Source organism: Saccopteryx bilineata, chromosome 12 (assembly GCF_036850765.1).
Source record: "Saccopteryx bilineata isolate mSacBil1 chromosome 12, mSacBil1_pri_phased_curated, whole genome shotgun sequence".
Taxonomy (NCBI): Eukaryota; Metazoa; Chordata; class Mammalia; order Chiroptera; family Emballonuridae; genus Saccopteryx; species Saccopteryx bilineata.
Window position 1 is genome coordinate 15469933 of NC_089501.1, and position 27513 is coordinate 15497445.

Genomic DNA, 27513 nt, shown 5'->3' on the forward strand with positions numbered 1-27513 from the left:
ACACCTAGCACTGTGCCTGGCTGTTGAGGGAAGGAGAGAGCGTGTCCAGGACTCCCACTGGTATTAAAGATATCTGAAAACTTGTATGTCAGAATTACGCTACAACTGATATGTCTTATTTGTTTAATGTGGAAATTCAATAGGTTGGTATACAAATTTTCAGAGATTGATGTTTGTCATCCTTTCCAGTTTTGTATAATAGAAATTTCTTATGCATATATGTGATGTTTCATCCACAGAAAACCAAATATAATTCATCACAAATGTATATTACACTCAAATAAAAGTTTATTCAGTTTGAAATAGGTTGAAATGTCTTAAGTTCTTACATTATAAACTGTTACTGACAATAGTTCAAACATATACACAAAATAGAAATGTCTTGATTTATCTGATTTATACCTTTTTCCCTCAAACAAAAACTACTCGAGTTAAGGAATAGAATGAAAGAGGAAAACTCAACTTTTTTCCCTTTCCTTTTGGGGGGGGCTCCATTCACTTTTACCTTCTCCAGTTCCTGAACCTGCTGCTTCTGCTCTTCGTCCAGACTCTGAGTTCTGCTTTGCAGTAACGCTCTTTCTTCTTCAAGCTGAGATAACCTCTCATCGGCCCTTGATTTTTCTGATTCTAGATCTTTAATTGTAACCTCCTGGGTCATCTGAGTTGCTTGAAGCATTCCAATATGACCTACTCCCCCAAAAGAAAAACCCATCCAATTTAAAATCCATTGCACTGTGGTAAAAAAGGAAAAAGTCTATATTTATTGACACAATTGTACATAACACCAAAATAAATAAATTGTCCGCATATACAAATAGTTCTTTGATTTCTTCACTGTGTAAAATGGGACTACTTCATACCCAGGTAGAATAATTCCAATTAGAAGGATGTGCACTGATATTGTTGCCTGCAACCAGGGCCATGCCTCTTACTGGTTAAAGACTTCAAGCCAAACAAGTTAAAACAGAAGCAACTCTTCAGGGGTGCAAATAAAAGTGTTTGGAATAAAACAAGGTAAAGTAAGATGAGCCAACTAAGATTATGATGCCAAAATGAGCAACTTGTTTTTCCTAACCTCTTCTTTATTAAAATTCTAACGTAAAGAGGAAGAAGTCTGTATGCAGGGAAATAAATATGGCAGGCACCAGTTTGGTTGAAACTAAATATGTTTTAGACAAGAGAACCAATAAAGAATTAAGGTGGAGTAAAAGACAGGTAAGGACAATGATGTAATGAAAAAATAAAATAAATGACAACTGTGTAAAAAAAAAGGGAGGGGGGAATGAGGAGAGAGATGAAAAGTGAGTGTGACTGTTGTGAACACAATTTGCAGGTATCTTGTTAGAAAGATATTGATTAAACAAACTCATAGACACAGACAGCAGTATGCTGGTTACCAGAGGGGAACGGGGTTGCGGGGAGGATGAAGAAGATACAGAGGGTCAAATATATTGACAGAGCAGACTAGACTATGGGTTGTGAATGCACACAATGCAATGCACAGATGCTGTATTATAGAACTATACACAGGAAATGTATAATGATATTAACCAATGTCACTTCAATAAATTTAGTAAAATTTTTTAAAAAGTGAGTGCAAGATACAAGTATGAAAAAGCATGGGTCAGGGCAGTTCTCAAAGAGCCCAGCACCAGCAGCACCTGTGAACTCCAGCTGGAAACGGTGCTCACCTCAGACCCACCAACCAGAGACTCTGGGGCCAGAGGCCAGCATCTGTGGTTGCAAATGCCCTCTGGGTGTGTCTCATATGTGTGAGGCTGAAAAACGATTAGTTTAGGGAAAGGGTAATATGGGATTGACTGACAAACCATCAAAATCAGGTGACTTCCTCAAAGAACTAGTTCACATGGCTTCAGATGGCACACTAAATATCAGGCAAAATATAACTCCAGAACTGACATGGGTCACTCACATCCTCCAGTAAGAAGTATGAGACCTGCAGGACATCCAGGTCAGGATGGGCACCTCAGCTTCAGTATGTACAGTGACTCTTATTAATAAGCCAAACAGAATAAGGTACTATAATTTATGTATCATTCCACGAATGTACATATTTTAAAATGCATGTTTTTGGCCCTGGCTGGTTGGCTCAGTGGTAGAGCGTCGGCCTGGCGTGCAGAGGTCCCGGGTTCGATTCCCAGCCAGGGCACACAGGAGAGGCGCCCATCTGCCTCTCCACCCCTCCCCCTCTCCTTCCTCTCTGTCTCTCTCTTCCCCTCCCGCAGCGAGGCTCCATTGGAGCAAAGATGGCCCGGGCGCTGGGGATGGCTCCTTGGCCTCTGCCCCAGGCGCTAGAGTGGCTCTGGTCACGGCAGAGCGATGCCCGGGAGGGGCAGAGCATCGCCCCCTGGTGGGCGTGCTGGGTGGATCCCGGTCGGGCGCATGCGGGAGTCTGTCTGACTGTCTCTCCCCCCTTCCAGCTTCAGAAAAATACAAAAAAAAGCATGTTTTTAATAGACAAAGCATCTTGGAGTGCATTTTTATTTTGGTGTCTGGCTTACTGGTGCTTTAATAACTGCCAACTCTTAATTTTTCTATAAAAATATATTTCTAAAAATAAATGATCACTTGCTTATTTATAATTAATGAATAAGATATTAGAGTCCTTTAACACATTTAGAGTCTTAATAATTTTAAAATATGAGAAGAAAGACCACTTTTGTTTTGAATTAACATTTAAGTGTTGGTTTTAGCAGAGGGATACAATGAGAACTATGGCCAGACATACTAGCTTTGAGGACAAGATCTGAAGCTTGCTGTTGTAACCGTTCTCTGGCTGCTGCTAGCTCACTTTCCACTTCCTTGTGCTTGCTTAATAAGGCCATCTCTCCCTCCTTGGCATCATCAAGTTGTTTTTGAAGGCCCTAAGAAAGATCAAATAGCCATTACTAACATGCAAGAATAATGCTAAGCTAAATAATTAAATTACAAACATCAACAATTTCTTATTTAAAAGTCACACTTCACAGTGCCTAGTTTTACATCTGTTTTGGTGGGTGATATTTATACCCATTTCTAATGAGAGGAAAGGAAAACACATAGGTAAACCCAAAGTCCAATATTTTAACTTCCCCAAAGCACTTATGGAAAACACTAACATGTTATTTAATAAAACTCTGTCATAGAAAACATTCAGCAAGATTTTAAGTTATTTTGGGGGGCCTTTAACATCCTTTCAGGCCTTTTGGGGCCTGAAATTCTAATAAGAAATAGTCTTAATTATAGAGTAGCTAAAATAACCCCTTTGTTGACTTTCCCCCAAAGGAGTAGGAAAAAGCAAAATGGAAAGTTAAAAAGGTCTCATTGAAAAGAAATAAGAGAAAAACTGGGGGGGAAAATCTATGCACTGGATGTAATATTCTTCACTCACCTGAACATTGTTCTCTGCTGTAACAAGGGCTCCCTGAAGCTTCTGGCATTTGTCACGGAGACTTCCAGCTTCATCCTGTACCATCTGTAACTCTGTCTTTAATTTTCCTATGGTTTTTCGTAAAATTGCTTCTTGTGTTTGAAATTCTTTTCTAAGATCAGCTTCCTTTTCTTTGCTAGCCTGAAGGCTTTCTGCTGTAAAAAGCTGTGATCTTTTCAAAGTGTCAAGCTCATGTTCATAGAAAGACTGGGCTTTATTCAGCTTGCCTTCATAATCCTCAATTAGCTTCTTCCGTTCCAATCTTAGCTCTTCCAGGGTTTTGTTTAAGGTCTCCACCTCCCTTCTGTGCAGCTCCCCTGCCTTCTCCTGTCCCTTACTCACCGTGGCACTGTGATCCTGCTGTGACTTCAGCAGTTCTTGGATCTCTCGTCTGTGAGCCGTCTGCAATTCTTCCAATGCCAACTTTTTATCTTTTTCAAACTCTACTTGGAGTTGTGCAAAACTCCGTAATCTTTCCTCAAATTTCCGTCTAATCTCTTCAACCTCTCCAGACATGGTTACTATGCGTTGGACATGCTGGGCTTCTGCACAAAGTTGCATGTCCTCAACTCTGTGCTTGTAAGCTTCAAATTCTGTCAACGCCTGCTTCTTCATTTTTATGTGATCTTCTAATGACGCTTCCAAAACTTGAATCTTTCTCTTAAGATCTAACTCCTCTGTGACTTTGCTTTTATATGTTAATATTTTTTCTCTTGTTTCAGCGAGAATTTGTTGAATTTCTTCCTCATGAGCATCTTTGAGGGCCTGAATTGCAGATTCATGCTCATCATTTTTAGTGTTCAAAGCATATATTACCTGCAAAGTTTTCAAGGAGAGGAATTCAGTAAACATCCTCTTATTTTTTTTTTTTTTTTGCTTATCTCATGCGTTTTTTTTTTTCTATCTTAAAGTTAATTCTTTTATTTGGAATGATACGTTTCTATGGACTTAATATTGACTGATAAATATTAAATACTGACACATCATACATTGTTTCTGAATTCATAGATTGATTTACTTAGCAAACTGTTACTTGGGAACAGTTTTAAATGTGCCTATAAAGACTTTTCAATTAGGATTTTAAGCATTCAAAATTGAGAATGTTTTACTACAAATAGAGCAGCGGGGAGTGTAGGCCCAGTAATCACGGCCATCACAGCCAGGCACGTGCAGGTTCTCATTGAATTCGGGCAGACAGTAAAGAAACTGCGGAGCCAAACACTGGTGGGCCATACCTTTACCAGTGGTCAGCAAACTCATTAGTCTACAGAGCCAAATATCAACAGTACAACAATTGAAATTTCTTTTGAGAGCTAAATTTTTAAACTTAAACTATATAGGTAGGTACATTTTTCTTAACTTAATTTAGGGTACTCCTCAGCTGGCCTTTGTGCCCACACTCAAGGGGCCAAAGAGCTGCATGTGGCTCACAAGCCGCGGTTTGCTGACCACTGTAATAGCCTAACAATTGGCCAGCGAGTAAAAACAAACACAGAGGTCACAAAAACCCACTCACACATTCTCCAGTTCCACAACCCCCGGAGAATCCTTTCCGGTTTTTCCTAGAATCAAAGGCCCCCGCCAGTCTAAGCCACCTCTGGTTCCCCTTCTGTCAATGTGGCTTCTCTCTCCTTCCCTTCCATCTGGCTTCTTCTTCAGCACTCTGCATCCTCTCTGCTCTCACTCTGCAAAAACATGGCTTCCTTCTTCCTCCTCACTCTCCTTCTTTTCTTCTTAAAACTTTTTGGCATGAAACCCCTCCTCCAGCACACATTAGCGTAACAATGGACCTTCCCAAGCAGGAAGGTAATCTGCGATCTCACAGACCAGCACCATTTTTAACAATAAAAGTGAGCAAACTCAGAAAACACAACCTTTACAAACTCATTTGCCCAACAGGGAGAAAAAAGACAGAGGAGGCCACCTGCCCTACTAGAAGAGCGCTTTCCTGCGGAGCAGTCTAGCTCCCTGGGGCGGTGGAGGGACCAGGGCAGAAGCCTCACAGGAAGCCCCGGCCCCACCCTGGGTCCCCTGGAGACCAGAGAGGCCTGCCCCGGGAGTGAGGCTCTGGGGCCGCAGCCATCCCACACACCTCTTTCACCTGCTTTAACATCCAATACATTTTATTTTATTTCCCATAAATATGTTATGTTGAAACTAAAGATAGGATACTAACTGCATACAATATTTTTTGTAATAAATGTCTGTTAATGAGAAGAGTAAAAATACATTTTAAATTTAGAAATTTCCTTTTCTAATCCTATGGTTTGTAAAGCAGATCTTCTTCTCTCCCAAGTGGTTTCCTCACAAGTTCCAATCAGTGTTCTGCGGCTCACACTTCAGGTGCTGTAGTTTGCGCCCAGGCCCCCTCCGCCTCCCAGCAGGCAGAGCCCTGCAGTTAGAGTGCTCTGGTACGGGGCTCTGTTTCTATTTCAGTGTTGGGCTTTAATGATTCCATTGAGATTTCCCAGCCTTAATTCCAAAGACAACATGTTCCCTTTATAGTCACACTCCCATTCTTCCGTGTCCCCTGACGCCCTCCATCACACCACTGTGGTCCACTGTGCACGATTCATGGCTATTACTTAAAGCTTAGAGATGTGTCCACCTTCTTGAAGTAAAAAAAAAGTGAGCAGAATACAATCACAATCCAGAAGCAAAAAAAGCAGCGTCCTTCAGCTTTGCTCATTTTACTGTGCTCTTACTCTGACTTTAGAAATGAGTTCCGGCACCAAACACCGGACACTGCAATTAAGATGCAAAGTCATAACCATTTCTGTAGAGAACTTGTTTATGTAACCTGGGGCAATTAAGACAGACTACCTCGCTCTCCACGTTATCCTGGAAGCTCGAATCTGGACTGTCAGCTGCTGGGACAGCAGCTGCACTAGCAGGAGGTCACACTGCAGGCCTAGCCCACACAGGGGCTTTGCTCTCTCCCCACAAACTTGGTTTGCTGACCCAGTCCCTGTCCGCATCCTCACTAGGTCTGCTGTAACTATTTTGTGAGATCTACTCATACCAGAGTTAAAAAGACTGAGAAATGACAGGACCCCCATCTGTCTTAATATAGCTACCCTTTCTCCTCCAAGGCCCACAAGAAAACAGACACACAGAAGGAAAATAAACACTCATTTATAGACTTTCTCTTTTTTTTAATTACCCTAATTCCAAATCCCAAATTACGTCCTTAATGAGCTAACACAGGTCCCCATGGAAGATTCCTTTCATTTTTACATATTCATAAATTTGTAAAATTATGAAGTGCATGACTTCCTATTCCCTTCCCCCAGGGTCATACCTGCCTACCATGTTGATGGCCAGAAAAAACTGGGACACTAAGAACAAACACGCCAGCCAGACGGACATAAGTCCATTTGACAGAACGCCTAGAGGAGAGCTGGCCTCACCACAGGTCTCAGACCTTCCACGGCAGGTCTGTGTGCATCCCTTATAGGTCTCAGTAAGCACCTGGAAGAAAAAGAGATAACCAAAGAAACGGAACCTCCAGAGAAAACCAAGTCACACCTTTAGCATTTGCTCGAGGTAACGATCTTGAAAAGGACCACCAGGACATGCTGAGATTCCATCTCACTGGGGATAAAATGTAGGAGGAACATAATATGTGAGCTTTCCCTTGTCAGTAACTTATTGAAATTCTGTCCTCTTTTTTCTAATATTTAATTTCCTTCCAATCTTTCAAGAGTCAGCTTACGTCCTGCCTTCTATAATAAGCCTTGCAAGACCGCCGAAACCCATGGGAGTCTAGCCTTTATCTTCAGCACTTCCATTTCCTTAACACCACTCATTCCTGAAACTTAATAAATGTTAGAAAAATTTAATTTGGAGGTCTTGACAACTAGTTGGAAAGCTGTGTGAGGATGTTGAAGAGTCTAGAAAAGTAGCGAAAGGTGTAAAAGCACAGTAACTCACACAAATGTGAATAAAAATAATAAAAGGTGAAAGGTGAAATTTAAAAGGACAGTATAACAGAACAAAGTTAGAAATTTTTTTAAAGTAATTAACATATCTGACAAATAACAGAGACGTATCTTGGTAAGGAGCTCTATTTCACTTTATCTTCTAATCCAGGGGTCAGCAAACTATATAGCCTGTAGAAAAAATATGGCTGCTGCTTCTCAGAAATAAAGCTTTACTGGTGCACAGCTACGCCTGCTCACCTAGTAGAGCAGTGCTCCCTATCCACAGGAAACATACCAAGACCCCCAGGGGATGCCTAAACTGAAGCTAGTCCTGAACCCTATCTATATTCTACTTTCTCCTATATGTACATGTAATTTGTAAATTAGTAAGAGGTTAACACCAATAACTCATAATGCAAAACAATTATAATATACTGTGATAAAAGTTATGCAAATATGGCCTATCTCTCTCAAAATACTTGACTGTACCATCTGTACAGCATGAACACACTGGATAAAGGCATGATCTGATCCTGCACAGCTCAGGATGGGACAACACGAGATTTTATCATTCTACTCACAATGGCACACAATTTAAAACTTATGAACTACTCATTTCCAGAATTTTCCATTTAATATTTTTGGACCATGGTTGGCCACAGGTAACTGAAGCTTCAGAAAATAAAAATGGATAAGGAGAGACTACTGTATTCTTTACTTCCCACATTAACAGCAGACGAGTTGTGGAAAAGACATGATAACAGACTTCTGTCCTGATCTATACATAGACAAGCCATCTTAGCAGATAAAATTGTTAGCCAAAATTTTTAAAAGTCTCACTTTGCACCAACTTTGTATACTTTCCACCATAATTCACACATTGAAAAAACCAATTATGTGATTTGAAAGTATTATAGAAGAAATACAGTATCATAGTAGTCATATATTAGTATTTCTTCTAAGAAAGCAGTGTTAAAATAAATTTCTAAAAACTTAAAAAGTAACAATAAAAGGATCCCAAACATAGAAACTAATCAATAGTGAGTGCTCCTGCAACGACTTTTTGAAGTACATCACTCTTTTAATTATATTTTTTCAAAATAAGAATGCTATATATAAATTTTCAAATAGACCTTAAGTAGAAGTAGTAGCCTCTGTTCACTTTTCTACATAATTACAAAGGTAACCATTAGTATCTTTCTCTGATTATTTATTATTTGTCAGACCAAGGTAATATAAGCATTCTATGTTCTTTAAACATATTCTGCTATTTGACCAAGATAATATAAATTTTCTATGTTCTTTAAACACATCCTGCTACTTAAAGTAGCAGAACTAACCAAACTGGATTATTACCCTCAATAAAATAATGTCTCCAAGCTTCAAGTTTCTCAATGTTGAAGAAAATATCATATTTATTCTACCCTAGTGTTGTTATAAGATCAACCTATCTTTGACATTTTTAGAATGTTCCATAAAGTTTTTTTTAAAAAATATAACACTCTGTAAGGCCTCCTTATGGTTGCATCGTTTATTGAGACTAATTTTATAAGAAACTTCAGTAAATAATCATAATCATCCATAAAATTGGTTATTATTTTCCACATAGGAAAAGGAAACTCTCTGATGTCTCTTTTCATAAACTATTTTAAAAGACACTAAGAGCAATTTACAGTTTTTCTGGAACTATAAACATTCATGAAATGGGATAGTACAATCATTTCAGCAATTTCATGCAATTGCACAGTTCCACGTTATTCCAATAATGCATAATGTAGCAATATATTCCAAGATGAATACGCAACAGTAATTTTTACTTTTTCTATGAAGATTTTCAGATAACCTTCAGATAAAAATCACAGAAATGAAAATTCTAGATCCTAGTTTTAAAAATGTCACTTATGTAAAAACAAATTCTTTCTGTAATAGTTTTTATTGTTCACTGCTATGGACTGAACTGTGTCCCCTCCTCCAGCCCTCCACAAAACGCATATATTAAAGCCCTAACACCCAATGTGATGGTGTTTAGAGATGGGGCCTTGGGGAGATAACCGAGTTTAGGCGAGGTCATGAGGGTGGGCCTTTGTGGTGGGTTTAGTGCCTTTATAGGAAGACACCAGAGAGCTTGCTTCCTCTCCCCGCCATGTGCAGGCACAGCGAGGTTCATGGTAATCTGTCATGTAGACCAAGCTGACTGATACACTGGCAACATGTATATATGTTCCCACTAACATCTAACTCACTCATAATAAAGGACATTCATTGAAAAATATGTGCTGAAATATTAGGTGGATCTCAGTTGCTGCATATTGTACCAAGAAGCTTAACACTGCTAAGGTAAGGGAGTCATTGAATAAATGATGCTACCTTCATACAATATGATGTCATGAAACCATTAAAAAGCACATTTGGAAGGATATCTCATAATATAAGACAAAACTTGTAATATAAGGCAAAAACACAATGTTATATACAATAAAATCCAATATTACAGAAGGAAAAAAGTGAGTGTACATGTATGTGCAGATATATATTTAAAGGTGTGTAAAGAAATATATCAAATTCAAACAGGATATTCAGTATTTCTAAACCTCTTATAATGAATGTATGTTACTGTTATCAGAAAGCATTAAACCCTTTAAAATAATTAACAGTTAAAAGAATAAATATTCAAAATGCCTTAATTTTAGAAAACAGGAACAAATACAATTTTTAAAATAAAGAACAAGTAAATTTAAATCAACAAACTGACCAGTATTTCAATGGGAACTATGGACCTGCTTTTGGCTAATGAGATGGTCAATGTGCTCCTCTCACTGACCACCAATGAAAGAGGTGCCCCTTCCGGAATTGCGGCGGGGCCGGATAAATGGCCTCTGGGGGCCGCATGTGGCCCGCGGGCCGTAGTTTGGGGACGCCTGGTTTAGTGCCTTGGGGTCTAACACAATGATATTGGAAACAAAATTAAACATTTGTTAATTACCCAGCAAGTTTCTCTTAAAATCACCTATTGAACTAAAAAGTATTTTTAAAAATTATACTTAAATTTTAAGAATACTGATTATTGCCTGACCAGGTGGTGGCACAGTGGATAGAGCATCAGACTGGGATGTGGAGGACCCAGGTTTGAAACCCCAAGGTTGCCGGCTTGAGCGTGGGCTTATCTGGCTTGAAGCCCAAGGTTGCTGGCTTGAACAAGGGGTCACTCACTCCGCTGTAGCCCCCCCTGTCAAGGCACATATGAGAAAGCAATCAATGAACAACTAAAGGAGCCACAACGAAGAATTGATGCTTCTCATCTCTCTCACTTCCTTCTGTCCCTATCTGTTCCTCTCTCTTACTCTCTTTCTATCTGTCACAAAAAAAGAATATTGATTATTAATCATCATGCTTATGGAAAAGAACATATATTTTGAGGAAAAAGTAAAAAATCCAATTACCTAGATAAAATTTGATAACTTACTAGCTAATCCTTAATGGTCAATTTCTACTTCATTCATTCTTCCCTTTAACAATTTTACTGCATACCTGCTACATACTAAGATCTACAGTTGGCACAGAAAACACAGCAGTGAATTAGATGCATATATGTGTGTCTGTTCTCGTGCAGTTTGATGGAAAGACTAACCTTAAATTTTTGGTTAGTCTTACAAAGGAGAAGAAATACAAAATGAGTCTTTACAGGGCTTGGGAGTATGGGTAGTAATGTATGTTTTTGCTTATTTTGAGTACAATGTTGTCTTAATATTAATTTTAATTTCTATTTATTCATTTTAGAAAGGAGAAAAAGAGACAGAGAGGAGAGGAGAGACAGAAGGGGGGGAGGAGCTGGAAGCCTCAACTCCCATATGTGCCTTGACCAGGCAAGCCCAGGGTTTCGAACCGGTGACTTCAGCATTTCCAGGTCAACGCTTTATTCACTGGGTCACCACAGGTCATGCAGTTAATCCAGAATCTCTTATTTAGTCTAACTATGAAGGGGAAAGGTGTAAAGAGAGAATTCCAGGCTGAAGGGGCAGTAACAGCAATTAGCCCAAAGATGGGAAAACACAGGTGTCGAAGGAGAGACGGGTTTCGGAGCTGGAAGGCACAGTCCACACAGCTGAGTGTGGAGAGATGCTCACAGCTGGTGGGATGAATGAGACTCAGAAGGGAGAAACTGCTGAGAAAAAATGAAAAGCCTGAGGACCTGGCCCTGAACAAGGCTCGGGGCGGGAGGAGGACGAGGAGCACGAGGAGCCACAGACAGAGGCCATCCTGCTGAGAGAGGAGTAAGTGTAATAAAGGCAGGAACTGGGGTCCAGGAGGCAGTGCCTCATGTCAAAGGCTGCACAACAACCAAGAACAATGAAAACTTGCAGCCCTTTATTCAGAATCTAAATCTCAGCTGCAATCTTTGAGTGAGGACATGCGGTAGAGGGGTGAGGGCAGAAGCTGGGCAACGGGTGAAGAATGGACAGTGAGTCAATGCAGGCCGTAGGTTGGTAGAGCAATGGTTGTAAAAGGAAGGAAACAACAAGGACAGCAAGGATGACGGCTGAGGAGGCAGCAGAGTCCAGGGACTGGAAGTACAATCCAGGGAAGGGTTCTCTGTCGCCTCAAAGTCATGGAAAAAGTTTGAGGCCCGGATTGCCTGACACAGGTAGAAATATGGTGCTAGCTGAGAGTAGAGAAAAATTCTTCCCAAGACAGTGAGGAGAAAGGCTAAGATCTGAGCTGGAGCGGGAAGGTGGGCACGCCCTGTCTGAATGGTTTTGTCCATGATGGGAGATGAGATATCTCAGAGTGTAGAAGCCACCAGCAGCTTCTCTGCATTGCCATAAATGATGCTACTGAGCCAGTGGAGGCCAGCCTATCTCAGAGTGTAGAAGCCACCAGCAGCTTCTCTGCATTGCCATAAATGATGCTACTGAGCCAGTGGAGGCCAGCCTCAGCCTTCCCACAGTCTGCCTCTGCCTCTGCCTCTGCCTCACGGCAGCCTCAGCGACACAGCAATCAAAGCAGACCCTCTCATCGCCGCCCCTCCGGGGGATGTTCTCACCAGTCTCAACCCTCATTTTTTGTGTATTTGAAAATTCTGGATAGTTACTCACTTTCCCTTTCTGATCAGTATTAGTCAAACACACACAGGCCAATGGCAGAGAGGAAGAGAGAGAGGGGGAAACATACCCTTAGAGTGCATGCACACAACACTGAAACACAAGGGTACTTAAGACAGTAAAGCAACAATCTCAGATGCAATTGAAAACAAACAAAAATACCTGGCACATTTTAAACAGAGGAAGAATACATTTTTGTAATTCTATTTTTGTTATTAACCCTCAGTTCTTCTGGTTGAGCTAATCACCAAAAGATTACTTGGGCCTTAAGACACCAAAGTTAAAGACTATTAAAAAGAGTCTCTCAAACCGCTCAGATACAGTGGGCTATTGATCTCTGCCATGTAGGCTCTGTTTTATCTGTTCTAGAGAGGTAACATATTAAGCCACATGTTTACTTGCCATTAGTGATTGTAAAATTAAATCTACGAGGGAGGCTCACTGAAGACCTCAAGTTCAGGGTGAGTGGGAGGAGAACAGATGCTACCCATACAGAGTTTAGCCCTCACAATGAATTACTTATATTTTTCTTTGTTTTTTGATTCAGTTTCTTTTAAGTTAGAAAGAAAATTTTAAAAAGTGAAGGCTGGCCTGATATATGGTGGCACAGTGGATCAAGTGTTAACCTGGAATGCTGAGGTCGCCAGTATGAGACCCTGGAACTGCCCGGTCAAGGCACATATGACAAGCAACTACAAGTTGATGCTTCCTGTTTCTCCCCCCTAACCTCCCCCCTCTCTCTCTCCTCTCCTCTCCCTAAAATCAATAAAATAAAAGTCTTAAAGTAACCAACTCACAAGAAACTGGAAAGGGAAGGGGTGGAGAAAGAACAAAAAAAAATTAAAAGAAAAAGACTGTTCATACATTATGTAATCAGATTAATTTTAGCAATAGACTTACATCCAAATGAAACATTTACAAGACAGTTAACAACAAAAAATGCTCATTTGGATTTACTTAAGCCAAGGGCACTATAAAACTCCAATTTAAAAAGAGCTTTAAAAACCAATTGCAAATTTTTGATATTAGGCCCTTATCTGAGCTGTTGTTTGAAAATATCATTTCCCATTTAGTTGGCTGTCTGTTTATTTATTTATTTATTTATTTTATTTTTATTTTTCCTGAAGCTGGAAACGGGGAGAGACAGTCAGACAGACTCCCGCATGCGCCCGACCGGGATCCACCCAGCACACCCACCAGGGGCAACGCTCTGCCCACCAGGGGGCGATGCTCTGCCCCTCCGGGGCTTCGCTCTGTTGCGACCAGAGCCACTCTAGCACCTGGGGCAGAGGCCAAGGAGCCCAGCGCCCGGGCCATCTTTGCTCCAATGGAGCTTTGGCTGCGGGAGGGGAAGAGAGAGACAGAGAAGAAGGGGGGGGGAGAAGCAAATGGGCGCTTCTCCTATGTGCCCTGGCCGGGAATCGAACCCTGGTCCCCCGCACGCCAGGCCGACGCTCTACCGCTGAGCCAACCAGCCAGGGCCGGCTGTCTGTTTATTTTGATGTCAGTTTCTCTTGCTGAGCAAAAACTTCTTAGTCTGATGTAGTCCCATTCATTTATCTTTGCCTTCACTTCTCTTGCCTTTGGAGTCAAGTTCATAAAATGTTCTTTAAAACCCAATACTACTCGGCCATAAGAAATGATGACTTTGGATCATTTACAACAAAATGGTGGGATCTTGATAACATTATACGAAGTGAAATAAGTAAATCAGAAAACACCAAGAACTACATGATTCCATACATTGGGGGGACATAAAAACGAGACTAAGAGACATGGACAAGAGTGTGGTGGTTACCAGGGGTGGGGGGAGGGAGGACATGGGAGGGAAGGAGGAAGAGGGTTAGGGGGAGGGGGAGGGGCACAAAGAAAACTAGATAGAGGATGACGGAGGACAATCTGACTCTGGGTGATGGGTATGCAACATAATTGAATGACAAGATAACCTGGACATGTTTTCTTTGAATATATGTACCCTGATTTATTGTCACCCCATTAACATTAATAAAAAAGTTATTAAAAAAAAAACAATTGCTTTGGGAATTACCTTTAAAGGTATGTTCACTCACTGAGTTTCTATAATTGTTGGAAAAATCTTTCTGTAAAATATTTAGAAGGTCTAATAACATTGGAGGTAGGTATTTTCCTCTATGGTAATGTAGAATGTATCTATTTCCCTGGAAGATTTAACTTGACATCTAAAATAGCAAACAGAGCCTTCTTACAAAACTTAGGGTCCATGCAATGGATTTGGCTACCAAACTTTAACAAGAACAAAAAATCAATTAGTAAACACGCAGTGAATGCCTTACTATATGCTCATTACTTTTAAAATGCATTCTGGCAAAGAAACGTATAAATGTTCTTAGTCAAATAGAACTGTTTAAAATAAAACACACACAAATAATGGCAGACAGTTTTACATAACACACGTCAGAGTCCAGCTGTAGAGCAGGGGGCACTGTACAGAGCATGTGGAGTTCTCAGTAGAGAAGATGCTGGAAACAGAGGGGCCTGAAGAGACAAAGCGGTGTGGAGAACGGAGAGGAAAGCGACCTGAGTCCAGGCATGAGGCAGGAATGACCTTAGTGGTTGCTGTGCTCAGATAATCTGGAGAAGAGAGAAGGCAAGTACCAGAGAAAGCCAGCTAAAGTTTAAAAGTTCCTGATGATAAGTTTTTTTTCCCTGCAATTTAATTGGGAAATGGGTATCTCTAGGAATTTTAGAAGACTTAGAATCTATACATAGTTTTCTGTTTGTATGATAACAATGGTACTGGACATTGATTCCAAGACATATTTTTTCACATTTAAAAATCTCTTACATCGGAATGCATCTTACAATTATGTATCATAGTGTGACTGCCTTTTTCCCCCTTGGCGGTACATAAAATAAAGATGCATCTGAAAATCAACCGCCTTGTCTACGGCCATACCACCCTGAACGCGCCCGATCTCGTCTGAAAATCAACCGCCATTATGAATCAAGAGTGGCATGAAGCCACTAGGAAGAATGGATAAGTCAAGTGTCTTATGATTAAGGAAGAACATAATTCTGAACTCTTCAAAAAATTTCCTGAACCTCTTGCTCAAAAAGAACAGAAGAGACCAGGTGCCACTGAACAGAAGGAAGCAGGAACCTCTATATTGAGTCCTTATACAAAGCAGAGTTCAGGCCAGAGAGATCAGAAGATGTAGAAATAGGAAGTGTACAAAGAGTAAATGATCTGTCAAGAGTAGAAGAAGCTATGAAACCTAAGTCCTGAGAGGGAGAAATGCCACTGTTAATAAGCAAATTGATTGAAAAGCAGAGTGCTAGAAAACACGGCGTAAAACCAGGGCCGGATGCGGTTGTTTCCAAGTTTGTCAAGAGCAGCCAGGCACCCAGGTTATCAGTTGGATCAAGCAGACAATCAACTCCCCTCTTTGCAGGTAAAATGGAGAAAAGAAATCAACTGAAAAAAGCAAGCTCGAGACACTCCAGGCATGGGGACAGTGGGCACAAAGGAGGGCAGGGACGAGTCAAGGGACAAAGAACAGAGGATTCATTGAAAAATCAAACAAGACAGACTGAGAGAAAACATTTGCAAATGACATAGCTGATAAAGGACTGTTATCCAAACTATACAAAGAACTCTTAAAGCTCAACAACAAGAAAATGAATAACTGATTACAAAACAGGCAAAAGAGCTGAACAGACACCTCAATAAAGAAGATATTCTGATGGTAAACAAGCATATGAAAACATGCTTGATATCACACATCATTAGGATTTGCCAATTAAACAATGAGATAACACTGTGCACCTATGAGAATGGCCAAAATCCAAAACCATTAAAATATAAAATGCTGACAAGGATGGGAAGCAATAGGAACTTTCATTCACTGCTGGTGGCAATGCAAAAATGGTTCAGTTACTTTATAAGACAGTACAGCAGTTTCTTAAAAACTAAACACATTCTTGGGCCTGACCTGTGGTGGCGCAGTGGGATAAAGCGTCGACCTGGAACACTGAGGTTGCCGGTTCGAAACCCTGGGCTTGCCTGGTCAAGGCACATATGGGAGTTGATGCTTCCTGCTCCTCCCCCTTCTCTCTCTCTCCCCTCTCTCTAAAAATCAATTAAAAAAAAAAAAAACTAAACACATTCTTAATATATGATTCAGCATAATGCTATTTTGTTTTTACCCAAATAAGTTGAAAACTTATGGCCATACAAAAATTTGCAAGTAGATGTTTATAGCTGTCTTATTTATAACTACCAAAATTTAGAGGCAACAAAGATGTCCCTCAGTGGGTGAATGGATAAACTATGGTATGTCCAGACAATAGAATACTATTTAGGACTAAAAGGAAATGAGCAATCAAATGTTGAAAAGACATGGAGGAACCTTACATGCATATTACTAAGTAAGAAAGCAAGTCTGAAAAGGGATGCATACTGTAGATATATGACATTATGGAAAAGGCAAAACTGTGGAGACAATAAAATAATCAGTAGTTCCAGGGATAAAGGAGGAATGAATAGGCAGAGGACAGAGGAGTTTTAGGTCAGTAAAAGTATTCTGTAAAGTCCTATAAGTAGATACATGTCATTATACATTTGTCAAAATTCACAGAATGTAGAACACCAAGAGGGAACCCTAATGTTAACTGTGGATTTAGCATAATTATGTGTCAATGTGGGTTCATCAGTGTAACAAATGTACTTCTCAGACCATGTAGAACGATGACAGTGCAGGAAGCTATGTCTGTTCAGAAAAGTTTGTACTATCTGCTCAATTTTTCTGTGAACCTTAAACTGTTCTAAAATATAGTCTATTAAAAAAACTCCATCCTGAACAGTGAGTCCCCAGTTCCTCTGACCTTCCCAGATTCCAATGCCAGGAGTCAGGCTAATAGGGCCCAGGTGGCAAATTAAAGAATCCTCTGGAGAAAATGAACCATCCAAAGACAAGACCTATTCATACTGACATTTGGGTGTGCTGAATTTTTAAAAAAATATGATGCACTTCCAATTTCCAACTAGGATGTTGAAGGATGAAGGGAGCAATGTTCTACAATAACAATAAAAAAATATTCAACACCTACAAAATCATGAGGTTCCTTGAACCCAGTAGAGAGCTGAGACCACAGCACCACTTCCTGGCTTTAAATCTAGGACGAGCCTCCAAGGACAGATGGTTCACAAGCACTGGCTCAGCTACGGCACAGCACAGAAGGAAGATGAGAATCTCATACAAGTGGCTAAGAAGAATTCAGCTACAATTCATACCAAACTGTTAAGGTAAAGCATGGTTGTTGAGAGTTTGGTGAAACTATTCCATAGGATTGCTGTCTTGACAGCCATTTGTGTAGCAAGAAGCCTACAAGGGCCTTAAACATCCCTCAAGTGCATATGCCCTAGATCAGTGATTTTCAACCTTTTTTGAGCCGCAGCACATTTTTTACATTTACAAAATCCTGGGGCACACCACCTACTAAAATGACACAAAATGACACTCTAACACAGTACATATTATACATATAGTTAATAATATAGTTTCTAAATGCATTTATACTCACACCTGACCGTGTGCCGCGGCACACCGGTTGAAAAACACTGCCCTAGATAACAGCCCAAAGTCACAGGTGAACCTAAGTCCCTGTTGTGACCATCCAACTGCTCCATGGTAGCATTCTCCCCTGCCTCCCAAGGCTTTGCCCTTGTGTGTACCCCTGAGGTTAACCCCCACAAAGCTTACCAAAACCTGGCTCTTTTTGGATTGAGTTAACTAATCTGGCCTTAGCTGAGGAACCCCAAAACACTCTACCCACAGACCCTGATAAAGCAAGTGCCCCAAGTCCTGCCCTGCTGTCTCTGTCTGCACCATTCCTTGACCTCCCTGAGAGAACACTCAAGGTGTGATGTGTACCTCCTCCAGAACCTGTCAGTAATAACTTCTGTATTTCACTTTCCCTTGTGGCTTTTGTTGAACTGAGGCTCACCACTGACATTCCAGGGCTCTACTTAACAAATGTTAATTTAACAAGTCACAACAGTGGGAAGGTGTGAAAGTAAATGGCAGAACCCCGGACAATGCAGGCATGGGAGACTGCACCTACTCAGTCTCTGTCATGACTTCAGTAACCACAAGAAAGGCTGCAGACAGGGTGGGAGGCCAGAGAAAACCTCTCTCAGTGATACAGGCCAGCCACGGCAGAAAACGTACAAACCTAACGCATATGCTTTTCACCTAAGGAATAGAAGCCATAAGCTACTGGGGCAAGGGCAACAACATTGTTTCTCTCCTCTGCCTCCAGCCCCACCTGCCTACACATACCCCAAAGCACAGGTGATGACCAGTGAGCACTGGGGGGGGGGGGGAGAAAGAGTAAAAACCTTTGGGGAAAGGGCAGAAGCAACTGGATAGAAACTAAAACAAACATATCAAAACATGTGGGATTTAGCTAAAATAGGTTGGTGAAGTAGGTGTGCAGCCTGTTTTAATAAAGGAATATAGTAACAACCATTTATTTACATACTGTACTGTCTGTAACTGTTTTTTTTCCCACTGTAATGGTAGATGACTTCAAATAAATCATTTAAATTTACAACTCAAAGAACCAAAGAAGACTAAACCCAAAGTTAGCAGAAGGAAAAAATAATAAATATTAGAGTGAATATTAATAAAGTAGAGAACTGAAAACAATAGAGAGAAGCAATGAAACCAAAAGATGGTTCTCTAAAATGATCTACAAAGCTGATAAGCCTCCCGGAAGTCCATTTCACCACTTCTCGTACTAGAAGGCCTAGCCAACGCAATTACGCAAGGAGAAGAAATATAAAGCATCCAAATTGAAAAGGAAGAAGTAAAACTATCATTTCTATGTGGAGAAAATCCCAAAGAATCCACAAAAAACTGTTAGAGCTAATAAATGAGTTCAACAAATTTGAAAAAACAAGATTAACAAACAAAATCAGTTGTGAATCAGCAATGAACAATCTGAAAAGGAAATTAAGAAAACAATTCCATGTACTTTGGTTCTATTGATGTGAGGTGTGTGTCCCAAATAATTTAATAATTGTTAAGAGTGTGAATATTGCAAATGTAAAGAAAAATAAAGTCTTTTGGTCAATACTTTGGGAATTTCATGTAACTCTTAGCTTATCTCATCTGTTTCAACTTCTAGAGAATGATAGCTACTGATATCATTAATGTGTGGTGATTAGAAATTACAAAGCTTTATTTTCTCTCAAAATTTTAGGGGTTGATCAGAAATTGGCTCTGTACATTGAAGTATTTCACATAGGCAAACAGTATCTATCATGCATGTGAAGACAGAAAAGAGATTGACAAGGACCAATGTTCTAGTGAATTCTTTCTACTTTGGACTATTGTAATGGCCTCTGCTTGCTCTCAAAGCCATATGGATTCTCCAACTATATGGTCCTCCTCAGGTGGAAGTGAAGTAAAACCAGAGGTGGCATCCCTTCCTTCATCTACTCATATAGTCAGTCTACAGCTGTACCGTGATATCAGAGACCCACACACACAAAAAAAATTGGCTTTTAATTACAAAGAAGCTGAGCCTTCCCTGTTATAGTGATCATAACAGATTAAATGAAAGGAAGGCTTGTTCTTCACTTCCACTACCAAAACAAAATGCTATAACTGTCTATCAACTTCTCAAAGCCCCTTTGCTTTTTTGTTGTTCTATTTTTCTAATTATATCAAGGAAATGTGTCCATGATGGAAAAGGTGTACTTTGGAAAATCAATTGCACTGAGTTGATCCCCAGATAAACACACAATTTTGAAGTAATTATTATATCCATATAAGTATGATAATTTTTATCATACCCACCCAATGCCTTTACAAGTGTTATTGCTATTGTCCATTTCTGTTTTTCTTTTCAAAGGAAATTCAGAGAGGTGCATAATATACAATTATACCAATCAACATTGTCATATGTGTAAGACCATGTAAAATATATTTTTTAATCTACCATAACATGCCTGACCAGGCGGTGGTGCAGTGGGTAGAGCATTGGCCTGGCATGCTAAGGACCCAGGTTTGAAACCTCGAGGTGGCTGGTTTGAGCACAGGCTCATCAGCTTGAGTGCAGTGTCACCAGCTTGAGCATGGGATCATACACATGGCCCCCTTGAAGCCCAAGCGCTGGCTTGAATCAAAGGTTGCTGGATTGAGCAAGGGGTCACTCGCTCTACTGTACCCCCCTAGTCAAGGCACATATGAGAAAGCAATCACTGAACAACTAAAATGTTACAACAATGAATTGATGTTTCTCATCTCTCTCCCTTCCTGTTTGTCCCTGTCTGTTCCTGTCTCTCTCATACTTTCTCTCACTAAAAAAAAAAAAAAAATCTACCATAACATCATCTCTTTTTCAACCAGCATTTGAAGTCTAGGGAGACTCATAATATGTGAGTTCCTATAATATAAATATTTTGAACAATCTCTACTTACGGTACTTGTTTAATGTGATATAACACATTCCCTCTCCATATACATCTATTTTTTATCCTATATTTGGTGTCTTTGCAATAACTGGGTATCTTACATGTAAATATGTATTGGGCAGTATTAGTGAGTTGTTGACCAACTCTTTACACATGCCTTAGAAGGTTCTATATCAGAAAACGAAGTAAGAGGATAATAATATTGCAAAGTTCCTCTGTCATTAAAACAAGATGGAGAGAAGTGTCCGCAGCAAGGAAGAAGGAAGATGAAGCCAATGTAAGTTTCCAGCAGCTGACTGGTACCTTATTTTCAGGAAGTCCAGACAGGAAGCTGATTCTTCTATTACGTTCCTCCCTCTGACTTCAAGAGGCAGTACAACAAAAGTATTAATTCCCTGAGATGCATATGAAGTAGGTGAGGCTATTATGATTAGCATTTCTCCAGTATTTGGGAAAGGCCATATCAGACCCCAGCCCTGCTCTTACATACCCTGATACTGTGCCTCTGCACAGCCAAGAATGCAGAACAGGAATTTAGAGAAATTAAGAGCAAATACCATTACAACAACTACCTGGTAAATCACAGGACCCACAACAGTGTAGAATCTTTACAGGGAAGAACATCCTGCTGTTGGGCGGAGAGGTGGAGTGAGAACGGGAGGGCGATAATGTGTTGTCCTCGTTATACTACAGGCTTCTGAATGTTAGCAAAATTTAATAAGGTAAATCAGGTGAGATTAGGATAATATTATTCTATATAACATATATTATAGAATCTGGTTGAATTTGGTGAAATATCCTGAAGGCAGAGCCTTCAGAGTCAGTGGGCATCAGAGGCCTACGTTCCCAGATACCAGTATCTGAGCGTGAGACTCGGGCCCTGTGCTGGGATCTGGACTCCCTGGATATCTCCTGAGGCAGTCTGTCTGATAGTAGTAGCCTCTACTATGTCAGCCTTTGACTAACCCTTATATTCTCCGAGTCACACAGTCCCTTCCAATCCCTACTGTTACCTACCTAATTCAATCATAATTCAAGACTTAAAATCATTTTAATTATCTATATTGAACACAGACACCTACATTCTAATTTCTCATTTTCTCCTTTCACACCAAAATGTACTGTTAAAGAATGAAAATATATAAATATGTCACCTAAGAGTTCGTCCTTCTACTCTTTCCCGACACCTGACCTAAAGCCATTTTAAGTCCTATCAGTTATCACTTCCAGAACATAACTGAACCTCGCCCATCTCCCTATCTGTACAGCAACCACCCTAGTGCAAAGTCACAGCATCTCCAGCTGTGAGCCAGGACCACTGCAATGGAGATGAACTGATCATCTGCTTCCGTTCATGCTGGGTTGCAATCCATTCTTCACTCAGCAGCCAAAGTGATCGTCTCAAAATAGAAACCATAACATAACCCTTGCTTACAACCACACAATAGTTTTGACCACATGCATACGGGGAGAAAAAAAGCCAACATCCTTTTAGTGGCCTTCAAAGTTGTACCTGATCTGGCCCCCACTTCTGTCCTAAGCCTAAAGCCACTTTTGCTAAACAAATCAAGAGAATACCACCAGAGACAAGACAAGAAGCAGGACCAGCTGAGAGAGACCAGTATTACACAGGCTGTGTGGAGAGAGGTTTGTGCAAAACTCATGGGAAACTTAATTTCTATATATTGAGTTTTAAAAAATATAATAAATATAATATATAATAAATAAATCAAAAGCAAGGTGGCAGCATAGGCATACCTTTTACTGAAATCAGTAAACATGACTTTCTTTGTAAGTAATGAGACTGAGCAAAGAATTTTAAGCAGAGAATTAACTTAATCCTACTTGCATGTTAGAAATTAGATTTTGGATGCACTGTAGAGGATACACTGAATGAGGTGAGACTACAGAGAACAGTCAAAAGGCATGGAAATAACACAAACGCTGGCAGGGAGAGAGGCCACCCGAGTGCAGAGCTATTGCAGGTCAGACGGGGCTAGCAAATCTAGTGGTTGGTTCAAAGCAGAAAGATACCCTCTCCCAGCTGTTCAGTCTGTCAAGGAGGTTATGTACCTCTACAAATTCCATTCTATCTTCAACCAGGGTTCCTACCTTATGAGTCATAGGGGGCTTTTATAGCACCTACTAACTCAGACTACTCACTTGCCACTGACAGCCCTCTGCAGTTCCCATGGTGACCGCTGTTTCAGACAGACCTGGGATGGATCAGACCTGGGATATAATTCAGGAGCCTTTGACCCCAGGGCTACAGTTCTCTTCTTGGTTCCTATCTGATCCAGCACTTCAGGCGCTTCTAAAAACACATCACTCCAGGTTTCTCTAGCCTTCTCTAAGGTTAATTGTGCTTAACCATTTTCAGCAACAAACAGGGGATATTACACTTCACTAATAACTTCTAATACTATAGTAGCTATCCTCAATTTGATGCAGGGGGAGGAGGTAATACAAGAATCACCAAGTGGCCTTTTAAAGAACTACACATTCATTTCCCTCCCGCATTATAATGGCCACCCACACACAGACCAAAAGGACTAAATGGAAAAGAAAGGTTAGGAACCACCTACTGCTTTACTTACATATGGAGATAGTGGCCAGAAAATTAATTCCGTAGTTAAAAAGAACACTCTGCCAACATATTTTATAAGAATAAGAATTCTAAAATATAACAGTAGTATCCCATACTGAATTCTACGTGAGGTTATTCTATAACAGTAGTATCCCATACTGAATTCAACGTGAGGTTACACTATGTTTTTGAAATGTTTTTTCTGTTTTTTTTCCCTACAGTGATAAACATTTTCCGGTCTCTATCTGCTTCTCAGCAGGAACCACACAAAGTTTAATGAGATAAATATTATGATGTGCTCATCTCAGTGCCATTCTGAAAGAATCTGAAGTTAAGACAGGTGATAAAATTCTAGATAAGAGCTTTAAAGTTGTCTATATCCAGTGTCTTTAGAGAGAAAAAAAGTCGTATTTAGCTTAATGATCAAAAACAAAACAAAAAAATATATATATTTCTCTTTCTACTATCCCATCTCTACATTTTTTCTTACAAAAAATTTTAAAGAAAATATTGTATGTAACGTTAAAGGGAAGTTAGGTAAGTGAGTGAATGACAATAAAATAGAACACGCTAGGTTGGCAATTACATACAATAACCCACAGATTTTTCCAAAGTGTAGCATAGAAGATGACTTTAAGAAATCAATATATTGGCCCTGGCCGGTTGGCTCAGTGGTAGAGCGTCGGCCTGGCGTGCAGAAGTCCAGGGTTCGATTCCCGGCCAGGACACACAGGAGAAGCGCCCATCTGCTTCTCCACCTCTCCCCCTCTCCTTCCTCTCTGTCTCTCTCTTCCCCTCCCGCAGCAGAGGCTCCATTGGAGCAAAGATGGCCCGGGCGCTGGGGCTGGCTCCTTGGCCTCTGCCCCAGGCACTAGAGTGGCTCTGGTCACGGCAGAGCAACGCCCCAGAGGGGCAGAGCACTGCCCCCTGGTGGGCAGAGGATCGGCCCCTGGTGGGCATGCCGGGTGGATCCCGGTCGGGCACATGCGGGAGTCTGTCTGTCTCTCCCCGTTTCCGGCTTCAGAAAAATATAGGAGAAAAAAAAAAAGGAAGAAGAAATCAATATATTTATTTTAGTGGTCACTAGAAATAACAAAAGTCACCACATCTGTGAAGTCATATACTGTTGTTCCTCACCATATCATGGTTCACTTTTCGTGGTCTCAGTGTATCACGGATTTTTAAATTGTATATATCTAATTTTGTATTGTGGATTTTTCGCTATATTGCGTGATTTTGCAGTATATAGGAATTTTTAATATATTTATTATTTTAATTATTTTAGCAGTAACATAATCAAAATAAGTGTGTGAAAGGTTAATAACAGTGTGGGAAAGGTTTATAAAAGTGTGGGGAGGGTTTATAAAGCCTTAAAATACATATAAATAATAAAATAAATATAAGGTCACTACTTCGTGGATTTTCGCCTATTGTGGGGGGTTCTAGAACCTAACCCCCACAATTGACGAGGGACCACTGTATTATTACTGCTGAAGAAAAGATCAGAGCAGGCAGAGGAATTCACACAGACTTCTTGTCCTACAGGTGTTGTATTCAGGAATGCTCTTGTTTCAAGCCCTGAGTAACTGAACCTTGCAACAATTGTTTTTTAATGAATTAAGAACTTTGAGACTTAATTCACATACCATAAAATTCACCCTTTTAAGTATACAATATAATGGTTTGAGAACATTACAAGGTTGTATAGCCATTAATACTGTCTAATTCCAGAACACCTTCATCACCCTAGAAAGAAACCCATAACTATTAGTAGTTATTCCCACTCCCTTCTATCTCTAGCCCCTGGCAACAGCTAATCTACTTTCTGTCTATGGATTTGCCTCTTCTGGACATTTCATAGAAACTGAATCATATAATTGGTAGCCTTCTGTGTTAGGTTACTTTCACTCACCACGTTTTCAAGGTTGATCTGTGTTTTTTTTTTGTTTGTTTGTTTTTTTCCCATTTTTCTGAAGCTGGAAACAGGGAGAGACAGTCAGACAGACTCCCGCATGCGCCCGACCGGGATCCACCCGGCACGCCCACCAGGGGCAACGCTCTGCCCACCAGGGGGCGATGCTCTGCTCACCAGGGGGCGATGCTCTGCCCATCCTGGGCGTCGCCATGTTGCGACCAGAGTCACTCTAGCGCCTGAGGCAGAGGCCACAGAGCCATCCCCAGCGCCCGGGCCATCTTTGCTCCAATGGAGCCTTGGCTGCGGGAGGGGAAGAGAGAGACAGAGAGGAAAGCGCAGCGGAGGGGTGGAGAAGCAAATGGGCGCTTCTCCTGTGTGCCCTGGCCGGGAATCGAACCCGGGTCCTCCGCACGCTAGGCCGATGCTCTACCGCTGAGCCAACCGGCCAGGGTGATCTTTGTTTTAGCACGTACCAGTACTTCCCTCCTTTTAAAGCCAACAATATTCCCCTACATACCACATTTTGCTTACCCATTCATCACTTGAATGGCTATTATAAGTAATAGCTATTATAAGTAATTCTGCTATGAATGCTTGTGTACAAGTTTTTATGTGGACATAGCTTCAGTTTTCTTGGGTATATACCAATGAATAGAAGTGATGGGTCATATGGTACGTCTATGTATGTTAACCTACTGAGAAACTGAAAAATGATTTTCTAATGTGGCTGCCTCATTTTACAATCCCACCAGAAATGTATGAGGCTCCAATTTCTACATATCATCAACATTTTATTGTACATTATTATTATTACTATTGCCATCCTAGTGGGTGTGAAATGGTATCCTACATTTTTTTCACTTGCGTTTCCCTAATGACTAGTGATGGTAACCTAATTCTTTGAAAGTGTGTATGATACAGATAATACACATCTCCAGTGTCCAATCTCATCCAATGCATTTCTCTGGGCATAATGACATGCCTTTTTACCCTCTGCTGTGCTCTGCAGTGGGTGCGGTTTATTATGGGCTCCTCCTACCCTTTTCAGCCTCTGTCTTGGTTACCTCCCCAAAAGCCATGTCCTTCGCCTAATAAGAGTCCGTTCTTATTCCTCCTACATAGCCTGCAGTCTCCACTTCTCTGAGGCCTGGTCTTTATCATGCCCCTGCTCCCATCCTGACGACACATAAATTCAGCTTTTTCTCACACAGCCCTGCCCTCATGCCAGTAGCCTCAATCAGCCCTACCTCTGTAGACTTCAGCTTTTCCCTTTCTCCCAGTTCTCTCTTCTAAGTCTCATTTCCACATTTTCAAAGTGCTTCCTAACTGTTCCACATGCCAACCACCACCTCTCCCTTTGACTCGCCCCCTTTATGCCCCTCAAGTTGCCTCCATGCCACTTCCTCCTGATGTGTCTTAGGCCACAAGCCCTACAGGCTGTGTCCTTAGCCTCTCCCACCTCATCAGCATGTTAACGGTTATCCCATTCACCCTCTCTGCTCCCTAGCGTCTTACCACCGCCTGAAGTCTGTCTGCCGTTTGATTGGTAAGGAAAAGCAGGATGGAAGAAACCTCTTCCAGCTAAAGTGCTGTGGTGGCTAACGCAGGCGACACTGGGCTGTGGTACCCGGACCTTCGGGAAAATGTGTCTGTGCAGTGTTGTAACACGAAGTTAATGTCTGCACTGGATGGCTGAATCAAGCGGACTGCCCTCCCTAACGTGGGTGGGCCCCTCCATTCGAGTGAAGACCTAACCAGAACAGAGGAGGCTGAGCAACAGGAAACATTTTGTCCCTCTGAGCTGGAACACGGGTCTCTGCCTGCCGGGGACTAGAACTACACCACCAGCTCTCCTGGGCCTCCAGCTAGCCAATTACACACCCTGGCACTTGTCAGCCTCCATCATCACATGAAGTAATACCTTATAATACATCATATTTATATATCCTATGATACATTACTAAAAGAAAAACAGTGGCATATTTAAAATGTTAAGAGTTTATTTGAGTAAAGATTGATTAGAATCTGGTAGCACCAAGTGGAAAGTGGGCAGGAATGCTCCACGGCCGGAGCTGGGGAGAGACATCCACGAGGAGAG

General features: G+C 40.9%; 1 protein-coding gene across 10 annotated transcripts in view; it reads right to left on the bottom strand.

Annotated features, from left to right (window-relative positions):
- FAM184A (family with sequence similarity 184 member A) overlaps window positions 1-27513 on the bottom strand; it is a 136797-nt gene that overhangs the window by 80708 nt on the left and 28576 nt on the right. For 6 of the 10 annotated variants that reach the window (XR_010727683.1, XM_066248298.1, XM_066248302.1 and 3 more), the window contains exons 2-4: window positions 3392-4246; window positions 2750-2885; window positions 464-687 (exon numbers count right to left, since the gene is read on the bottom strand). Coding sequence is in view for 9 of the 10 variants with exons in the window: in XM_066248298.1 (XP_066104395.1) it covers window positions 464-687; window positions 2750-2885; window positions 3392-4246 (1215 nt within the window). In the remaining variant the exon portion in view is untranslated. The remainder of the gene's footprint in view (window positions 1-463; window positions 688-2749; window positions 2886-3391; window positions 4247-27513) is intronic. The other 4 variants (XM_066248305.1, XM_066248303.1, XM_066248299.1 and 1 more) reach the window with 1 other exon arrangement.